This window comes from Nerophis lumbriciformis, linkage group LG38, assembly GCF_033978685.3.
Source record: "Nerophis lumbriciformis linkage group LG38, RoL_Nlum_v2.1, whole genome shotgun sequence".
NCBI classification, from domain to species: domain Eukaryota; kingdom Metazoa; phylum Chordata; class Actinopteri; order Syngnathiformes; family Syngnathidae; genus Nerophis; species Nerophis lumbriciformis.
Window position 1 is genome coordinate 13,351,962 of NC_084585.2, and position 10,254 is coordinate 13,362,215.

The following is a 10,254-nucleotide window of genomic DNA, read 5'->3' on the forward strand; positions in this document are numbered from 1 at the left end:
TATTTAAACATGTTTGTCGTGTTTCTACAGGTTTTTCTTTTTCAGTCCAAAACAATGGTCCATTTTGAAGAATTACGAATATTTTAGTCCTGGATAGAAAAGTAATTACGTCATAACATCGAATGGTTCGGGTTTTGTTACCCTATTTCCGGGATAATGCTCCAGTCCAATCACAACACACGGCCCTCATTAAAGAGGCTTGTTATTGGCTATCAGCGAAGGTTTGTATTTAAAAGTCAGTCGCTGATTGGCTCAAATTTTGAGTATTCGGTGCGTTTAAACTGGGGGCGGCAGTAAACTGATTTCAAATCAAGGACATAACATCTTTTTCTTGACTTATCTTTTGTGTCAGAGGGTGAGTATAGCAACACATTATATTCGGTCTAAATGTACAGTGCGTCTACTTTACCCGACACGAGGAGCTTTTAATGTTTTTCATGTATTGCGGCATTCTTGCCAGAACCAACACGCTAACTTGTTAGCCGCCAGAGCTACAGTAGTGCTGAGCTAAAGGAGTAACAACACGATGGAACGTCAAATTATGGAGGATTTGATCCTACAAATATCAGATTAAAGTTTGAAGTAATGATCTGTAAGTTATTAATGTGTGTAGAGTTGTTTGGTGTAACATTCACAGTCAGTGGTGATGGAATTTCAGCTACTAAAATGGCTCTTTTAGATTTTGTGTTGCATAAACTGATTCATTACCAATATACGTGTAAAAGTAATTTTATAAAGTACACATATGACGTTTTTTATTGTTGAATTAATGTGTTCAACATAGAGCAGACTGCTACAAAAAATATAATCCATCCATCCATTTTTTTACCGCTTGTCCCTTTTTATATAAAACTAAAAAAACATCAACAAAGACCCATCTCAGGCGAAAGGATGTTATTGTGTGTACTTGTACATTTCCCTCTATTTACAGGGAAACTATTAATATTTCCTGTAAATGTGTGTATAGCAACCTGATCATGTGCGGCTTTAACAGGAAAAACCAGACATAAAAAGAAGAAAAAAGACCTATTCACTTTAAAGAGCCCGCTACTGTCCTTCACTTCAAAGAAACGACCATAACAACCCATCACTACCAGCTAGTATTAGTACAGTACAAGTACTGTAGTGAAGCTGTCTCTAACGACACCGGTTTTTTTTTATTATAAAGGCCTACCTGGAACAGTGATGGCATCCCAGAATGTGGACCCGGCCGCTGGAGCGTCTGCCGCGGCGCTGAAGGGAAGCGAGGGCGGCATCACCCTCGCCAAAGGCTCGGTGACAAAACGGTGAGAAGCAAAACATGGACACAGCTGGTGGCCAAGTCTGTTTTAGTCATCGAAGATGCACCCTGTGATGTCAAGAGTACCCTCATGTCCGTCCCTGCCAGTTCAGAGGTTGTAGGTCTTGTGTCATTATTAACACTCTCCTGTTTGAGGGGGAGCCCATTTGAAGTGTTTTTATTAGGGAAGGAACATATTGAGGTTAATAGTAATACTCTCTTTAACATCTGGACTGATTGTTGTGGATTTCATTTTAAAATGTGGTGTTTTTGTTGTGTGCAGGCTGCAAAAGGAGCTGATGACGCTGATGGTGAGCGATTTTGATTGCATCTTAATCAAAAGGATATAAGTTCTTAAGCTAACCATTCCATTCTGTGTTTACTTATTGTGCTTGAAATGATCCACACCAAAGTTTAGAACATGTAACATTATATATTGCGGTTTCAAAATCTTCTCAATAATGCTGCGACGCGTTACGATGTCAAACGAAAACTTGGTGAGTAGTCTGTTTCCTGGCACTTTTGGTTTGGCAGGTTTAAAAAATAAATTGCATCACCCAGAATCCTCTGCACAGCGTGGGACCGTAATGTGTGTGTGTGTGTGGGGGGGGGGGGGGGGGGTTGAGTGCCATAAAGGAGAGCGAAAGAGGAAGCAGGAGGTAAATTGTATTCCACTTTGTAGTACAGTACATAAGAAAGGAATTGTTTCTTTTCAAAATCCTAATAACTGTTTAAGTTCTGTTGCCAACAAACAAACTCTGGCAAAAGCATAACCTCTCTGGCAAAGCGCGCCACATTTTTCTCGAGCATTCCAATCCAAAACCGACTCGGTGAAGGTGCACCGTGCCAAGGGAAAGTATTTGCTGCACACCGAAGCTACTTGATAAACTACTAGGAATGTAACAATATCAAAATCTCACGGTATATTATTATCACGGTATTAGTGCCACGGTACAATATTATTGGGGGGCGGTATAGCTCGGTTGGTAGAGCGGCCGTGCCAGCAACTTGCGGGTTGCAGGTTCGATCCCTGCTTCCGCCATCCTAGTCACTGCCGTTGTGTCCTTGGGCAAGACACTTTACCCACCTGCTCCCAGTGCCACCCACACTGGTTTAAATGTAACTTAGATATTGGGTTTCACAATGTAAAGCGCTTTGAGTCACTTGAGAAAAAGCGGTATATAAATATAATTCACTTCACTTATTGTGGCAAATAAATGACTTAAACATTCCATAATATGTCAAATGAAGTGGCAGGGATGTTTAGAGTAATTGAACACAAATATAATGCTAAAATGTTCTAATCTAATGGGGGGACGGCGTGGCGAAGTTGGGAGAGTGGCCGTGCCAGCAATCTGAGGGTTACTGGTTCAATCCCCACCTTCTACCATCCTAGTCACATCCGTTGTGTCCTTGAGCAAGACACTTCACCCTTGCTCCTGATGGGCCTGGTTAGCACCATGCATGGCAGCTCCCGCCATCAGTGTGTGAATGTGTGTGTGTGTGTGAATGGGTAAATGTGGAAATAATGTCAAAGCGCCTTGAGTTCCTTAAAAAAGGTAGAAAAGCGCTATGCAAGTACAACCCATTTACCATTTAATCATTTAATACTATAAACAAGTATTTTAAGTGCACAGAATTGTGCGGAAACATCCACTGTGTCTCTCAATTTTTACTTTCCGAGAAGTTAAAGTCGCAATGGACATTTTTTTAAATGGTTTTGAAAATCAAGCAATCAATCAAAGTGTATTTATATAGCCCTTAATCACAAGTGTCTCAAAGGGCTGCACAAGCCACAACGACAGATCCCACATCAGGGCAAGAAAAAACTCAATCCCAATGGGATACAATGAGAAACCTTGGAGGGAACCGCAGATGTAGGGACCCCGTCTCTGGGCGACCGGTGCAATGGACGTCAAGTGGATCTAGTTATTAGTGTGAGAGTCCAGTTCATAGTGGGACCAGACGGGGATCATCTTGAGTGGACACAAGTCAGCAGCGCATAGACGTCCCCAACTGATGCACAGATGAGTGGTTCATCCCGGGTCCCGACTTTGAACAGCTAGTGCATGTGGTCACCTAATAACCTCTCCACGCAGAAGAGGGTGGCAGAGCAGAAAAGAGACGGCAGATCAACTGGTCTATTTAAAGGCTAGAGTATACAAATGAGTTTTAAGATGGGACTTAAATGCTTCTACTGAGGTAGCATCTCTAACTGTTACCGGGAGGGCATTCCAGAGTACTGGAGTCCGAATAGAAAACACTCCATAGACTTTATTTCGGGCTCTGGGAATCACTAATAAGCCGGAGTTCTCGGAATGCAGATTTCTGGCCGGGACATATGGTACAATACAATCAGCAAGATAGGCTGGAACTAGACCGTTTAGTATTTTATACGGAAGTAGTAAAACTTTAAAGTCGCATCTTAAGTGCACAGGAAGCCAGTGCAGGTGAGCCAGTATAGGCGTAATATGATCAAACTTTTTTTGTTCTTGTCAAAAGTCTAGCAGCCACATTTTGTACCAACTGTAATCTTTTAATGCTAGACATAGGGAGACCTGAAAACAACACGTTACAGTAAACGAAAATACAGTTTCTCGGAAAAGTTAACTCACATTTGAACTTTTAATCATGTAAATGCCTCACGAATTGTCGTTTAACTTCGCTGGCTTCATCTTTTCTGGGTGATGGTAGTTTATTAAGTAGCTTCAGTGTGCAACAAGTGCTTTCCCCACCGCATGCCGAGTTGACTTGGAACGCTCAACGAACGTAGCGCGCTTTATTACTGCCACCACAGAGGTTAGGTTTTCATCAGGGTTTGTTTCTTTGTCAGCAACATAACTAAAATAGTTATGAATGGATTTTGAAAAAAACTATTCCTCTTATCCACTATGAAGTAGAACACACTTCACTTCCTGCTTTCTTATTCGCCCTACGCCCCTCATTGTGGACCGCTCTAGTGCACAATCTCTAGGATTCTGAGAGATGTACCGTATTTTTTGGAGTATAAGTTGCTCCGGAGTATAAGTCGCACCGGCCGAAAATGCATAATAAAGAAGGAAAAAAACATATAAGTCGCATTTTTGGGGGACATTTATTTGATAAAACCCAACACCAAGAATAGACATTTGAAAGGCAATTTAAAATAAATAAAGAATAGTGAACAACAGGCTGAATAAGTGTACGTTATATGAGGCATAAATAACCAACTGAGAACGTGCCTGGTATGTTAACGTAACATATTATGGTAAGAGTCATTCAAATAACTATAACATATAGAACATGCTATACGTTTACCAAACAATCTGTCACTCCTAATCGCTAAATCCCATGAAATCTTGTACGTCTAGTCTCTTACGTGAATGAGCTAAATAATAATATTTGATATTATAGGGACGGCGTGGCGCAGTGGAAGAATGGCCGTGCGCGACCCGAGGGTCCCTGGTTCAATCCCCACCTAGTACCAACCTCGTCATGTCCGTTGTGTCCTGAGCAAGACACTTCACCCTTGCTCCTGATGGGTGCTGGTTAGCGCCTTGCATGGCAGCTCCCTCCATCAGTGTGTGAATGTGTGTGTGAATGGGTAAATGTGGAAGTAGTGTCAAAGCGCTTTGAGTACCTTGAAGGTAGAAAAGCGCTATACAAGTACAACCCATTTATCATTTATTTGACGGTAATGTGTTAATAATTTCACACATAAGTCGCTCCTGAGTATTAATCGCAAACTATGAAAAAAACTGCGACTTACAGTCCGAAAAATACGGTAGGTTATTTTCAGAACCGTCAAAGTAAAAGAGCCAGAAAAAAACTACACACCAAGTTTTGGTTTGATGCGTCACGGCATTAAAATATTTTTAAATACCACAGTAATATCGTACCGTGGCCTTAATACCGTGATAGTATAGTACTGTGAGATTTTGATATCGTTACATCCCGAGTAACAAGCGTTATTACACAGACTGTAGTTACTAAGGGCGGACTGAGCTACAGTATATGAACATTCATACTAAAGGTAGTAACATCAGTGTCCAAATACTGAATACGGTTGCCAAGTAAAGTTAAACAAATATTTTTTGTTAGTGTATAGTGCAAGAAGACATTTTAATGACTATGTTGCTATTTGTAATTGTGAAGTCACCTGTGCTAACAATGCAGATGGCTGGTGATAAGGGGATCACTGCGTTTCCCGAATCGGAAAACCTCTTCAAATGGATCGCAACTATCAACGGCGCTGAGGGGACGGTACGAGACCTCTTTCTGGATTGTCTCTGTGTCCGTCAGGAGAAGCTGTCTACGCTCACGCTTGTGTGTGCGTGTGTCTCAGGTGTACGAGGGTCTGTGGTACAAGTTGTCTCTGGAGTTCCCTGCCGGTTATCCTTACCAGGCTCCTCAAGTCCGCTTCTTGTCTCCGTGTTTTCACCCCAACGTAAACGAGCAGGGCTACATCTGCCTGGACATACTTAAGGACAAATGGTCGGCACTCCTGGACGTCCGCTCAGTCCTGCTGTCCATCCAGAGCTTGCTCGGAGGTACCCGCTTGCTGAATAAGTTCCCAACGCTTTGTTTGGTCGGCTGACGCAAGTTTTGTTTGGTCCTTTCAGAACCCAACACAGAAAGTCCGTTGAACACGACTGCTGCTGAGCTTTGGTCAAATCAAGAAGGTGAGAATCTGTTAGAAGATGCTGATGGGAGTTGATGGGAGTTGTGCCTCTTAACATCTTTTTAATGTTTATTTTCCAGCCTACAAAGCTCATTTACGCTCAACCTTCCAGAAGTGAACTTGCCCCACTTTTTTTATTATTTGTGTGTCTTCTGTTTGTACAATATATTTGTTTGTTTGTTTGCCTTTGCCGTTTCAATAAAGTTCCTAATTCAAAAACACACAAAATCACATGCCTTCTTGTACAGTGTTGGGACTAACGCGTTACTAAGTAACGCGTTACTAAGTAACGCGTTACTAAGTAACGCGTTACTAAGTAACGCGTTACTAAGTAACGCGTTACTGTAACGCCGTTACTAAGTAACGCGTTACTGTAACGCCGTTACTAAGTAACGCGTTACTGTAACGCCGTTAGTTTCGGCGGTAACTAGTAATCTAACGCGTTATTTTTTTATATCCAGTAACTCAGTTACCGTTACTACATGATGCGTTACTGCGTTATTTTACGTTATTTTTTAATGTAGTATCGGCTAGAAACAGAAGAAGTGTCGTCCTTCTGTCTCACAAGGAAAAGAAAAGGCGTGCTTTCCTCGACCGAGGAGCGGAGCGCAGGGGAGACGTTCCTCCAGGGCCTATGTATTTCGGGGCTAACACCCTTCACTTTACCCGGCAGTGGGTCTTTACAGCTCCGGACTCGAGGGTGAATGATGAGGCCGGCGGTTTGTTGCAATTTTGTGACTTTATTGGTGTCTTGCAAGCAGCCATCCACCAAGCTAGAGCACCTGCACGCATCCACTGTTGCGCTCCCTCACCTCTCTCGCCCACTCACTCACTGACGTCACTCACCTCACATGCTGTCATTTCTTAAAGGGCCACACGCACACACACACACACACGCTACTCTCATAACAACTAAAAAGACATCATGGCGAAGCCAGAAGTCGAGTTACATGGAGACATTGTCACTACTTTTCTTTTGTCGAGCACAAAGAAAATAACATTTTAGTTAAATGTAAGTTGTGTCTTGGATCAAAGATCCCATCTACTTAAAGTTAAAGTGACAATGATTGTCACACACACACTAGGTGTGGTGAAATTATTCTCTGCATTTGACCCATCACCCTTGATCACCCCCTGGGAGGTGAGGGGAGCAGTGAGTAGCAACAGTGACCGCACCCGGGAATACTGCCCAAAACAGCAATTCAAATCTGCTGAAACAGCTACATAAATGTAAATGGGTTATACTTGTATAGCTTTTCTACCTTTTTCAGGAACTCAAAGCGCTTTGACACTATTTCCACATTCACCCATTCACACACACATTCACACACTGATGGCGGGAGCTGCCATGCAAAGCACTAACCAGGACCCATCAGGAGCAAGGTTGAAGTGTCTTGCTCAAGGACACAACGGACGTGACTAGGATGGTAGAAGGTGGGGATTGAACCAGTAACCCTCAGATTGCTGGCACGGCCACTCTCCCAACTTCGCCACGCCACATAAGCAACATGCTTTTGTGACACCCACAAAAAGTTGTTATTGTGTATTTTTATAATTTGTTTCAATAATATTCATGTGAATGAGAGGTAATGGTGACACTAGGATCTCAACAGATGTCTAAACAACAGCTAACTACTGACAGTAGGGGGCAGTGTAGGTCTGTTTCACCGTGGGAGTCTCCTGTACACTGACGTACTTCCGCCCAAACTTCACAATCCTGTGGAATTTGTGAAAGCGACAACACGTTTCAATTTGTGATCCTTGTGTCGATATTGCAGGTTAGTAATGACCTTAAAGCAGCTATATTTGAAACACAAATAATTTTGTGATAAAGTGCAGTCACTGAGCTTTAGTTTGATGTGAGGATGATGACGGTTGGTGTTCGTTTTGGGACATTGTGATGTAGTGCAAAGTGGGTTGCTGCAGTTTATTTTTCTATTAATATTTTTCTAATCACTTCTGTAAAAGTGACAAGTGCAATGAGCCTAAAGGTGTACAATGTGAGTTCGTTTTTGTATTATAACTATACAGAGCCGGCCCAAGGCATAAGCGTACTAAGCGCTTGCTTAGGGCCCCGCGGCCACCAGGGAGCCCCCAAAAGCAATTAACAAAAAATTATTTTTTATTTTTTGCATGTACGAGTCTGACTGATGATTTCTAAATGATCAAAGATATATTATTGTACAAAAACACAATTTTAGGTAAACATTTTTGCACATTGCTGTTTCAGGTTTTTGTTACCAAAAATAATAAAGTGAATCAGAATCAGCTTTATTGTCCAGTTATGTTTAACACACATGGAATTTAACTTCAGTAGACTGCGCTCTCTTTGTACAGAGTAAACATTAAATATGAACAATTAACTAAAAATATAAACTAGTAATTAAAGACTAATATGTACCGGTACAAGACTGATGAGACAAGATGACACTTTTACTGTAAATACAAAGCTTTATCACTTGGACTGTTCAACCCCAGGCCACTCTTGTAGCTGAATGTTTTCTACATTTTAAGATTAGGAACCATATGTGGCACTCTGGACATCATTCGTTCATTCATTGGTATTATTTATGTTCTTAACTGGGCCACCCCCATATCTTTATAAATGACATGTCATTTGTAAAGACAGGCCAGGCTGACAATAGGATCATGTAAACAAAACTGCCAGAGCCGCAATGAGTTTATATATTATTTATATATTATTGGCAGAAATAGAGGGCCCCAAAATCAAATTTTGCTTAGGGCCCCATGGAGGCTTGGGCCGGCACTGTAACTATATATATTGTTTATTGGTCCAGTTCTGCCAATGTTGTTAGCATTAGCCACTGTCTGCTTTCTGTGTGCACTGTAGTGGTGCAGCTACCCACACGTGGGCTTTGCCAAAGCTATGTAGTGACACTACAATGATATGGACACTATGGAAACAGTATTATGCTGGAAATGAAAATGAGAGATATTGATGAAGAGAACGAATGATGTAAAATGAGAATGGTGTTATGTGTTATGTATTGTGAATTTGAATAATGACAGAATGATTGTGATATTGATTATTATTGTGATAATATAAAAATATGAACATTGAAAAGACAATGGGGAAAAAACAAAAGAAAGAGACAGAATATATTTTTGTGGTTCAATAAAAACACAATCCTGTGGAATTTGTGAAAGCGACAACACGTTTCAATTTGTGATCCTTGTGTCCATATTGCAGGATAACTATAAGCTGTAACCAGGTACCCAAGCCGGGACCTGTAACACTTTGACGAAGCTAGTAAAGAGAGACACAGACGCCGATGCCACTTCACCTCCACCTAAGGATTTTAACGGAGGGACTGCTAGCCAGGACAACATTGATAGAGCCATTGCAGCGTATGTGCTAGAAGACATGCAGGCTATTTCTACAGTGGAGTCACCCGTTTTGTGGCAGCTAAATAGCATGATACCGGCATCAAACAACAAATGGCACAGAAAACATGTTCCAAGTACCTGGACAGTGAGTACATAAACATGGAAAGCGAGCTAAAGAAAACACTCCAAACTCTGCCTCTGCTCATCATTGAAGGTACACACTGTCAATTCTCTTATATACTATTTCATTCTAGACTTCTAGAGTGTTTGATTATCAACTCACTCTAAATGTATAGACTATAAAGTTCACAAACATAAAGAGGGATGCTAGTGGGCCAGGCCAATCTTTCATTTTCTGTAAACTAAAACTGTCGAAATGTGTAGAGTCTTCTGGGCTTCACTACAGTGTTGATCTCCTGAATACATGATTTTATTTCACAATTCCTTGAGAGAAAAAAAATGCCTGATTAGGCTTTGTGTATGTCATGTGTGCCTTCCTTGGGTGAAGCCAGCTTTACAGCTATGTTGTTATTATGCGGTTTGTTACTTATGTATGTTATGTTGCAGCTATTTAAAATAGTTTTGTCAATTTGTTGTGGCCTGAAATAAATTGGCCCTTTGAAACATATCTTTGTCTTTGTGTGTTGTATGTAGACCACATTGCTTAGCAGAGTTCAGTGATGCAAATGCATGTCAAGTTGATCAACAGATTGTATTATTCTCCAGTGCAATAACAGTACTGAAACGAAGTGTCGACTTGCTGGACTGTGTGTGTTTGACGTGAGGAAGAGGAGAAGAGGAACAATGGCTGACGGAGAAAGGAAGAGATTAATGTGGGACATTAAGAAGAGCCTGTTCTGCCTGTCACCAAACAACCTCTTTGACATTGCCAACAACGTGGGCCCAGTGCCAGGAGAAGAACAGCCAAAACTGGAGAAAGAAGATCACGAGGGTTGCTTTAATCACA

General features: G+C 41.4%; 1 protein-coding gene across 1 annotated transcript; it reads left to right on the forward strand.

Annotated features, from left to right (window-relative positions):
• The first annotated feature begins 228 nt into the window (after positions 1 to 228).
• ube2c (ubiquitin-conjugating enzyme E2C) lies at positions 229 to 6,161 on the forward strand. The gene is made up of 7 exons (XM_061932374.1): positions 229 to 355; positions 1,169 to 1,286; positions 1,563 to 1,590; positions 5,435 to 5,521; positions 5,604 to 5,808; positions 5,881 to 5,940; positions 6,020 to 6,161. The coding sequence occupies exons 2-7, from the start codon at positions 1,186 to 1,188 to the stop codon at positions 6,055 to 6,057; spliced, it is 519 nt and encodes a 172-aa protein (XP_061788358.1). The 5' UTR covers positions 229 to 355; positions 1,169 to 1,185; the 3' UTR covers positions 6,058 to 6,161.
• Positions 6,162 to 10,254: the final 4,093 nt, after the last annotated feature.

Coding starts and splice junctions, on each gene's coding strand:
- ube2c (XM_061932374.1), top strand. CDS start 1,186: ATGGCATCCCAGAATGTGGACCCGGCCGCTGGAGCGTCTGCCGCGGCG. Junction 5,522..5,603: donor TCAACGGCGCTGAGGGGACG/GTACGAGACCTC, acceptor CGTGTGTCTCAG/GTGTACGAGGGTCTGTGGTA. Junction 5,941..6,019: donor GCTTTGGTCAAATCAAGAAG/GTGAGAATCTGT, acceptor TTTATTTTCCAG/CCTACAAAGCTCATTTACGC.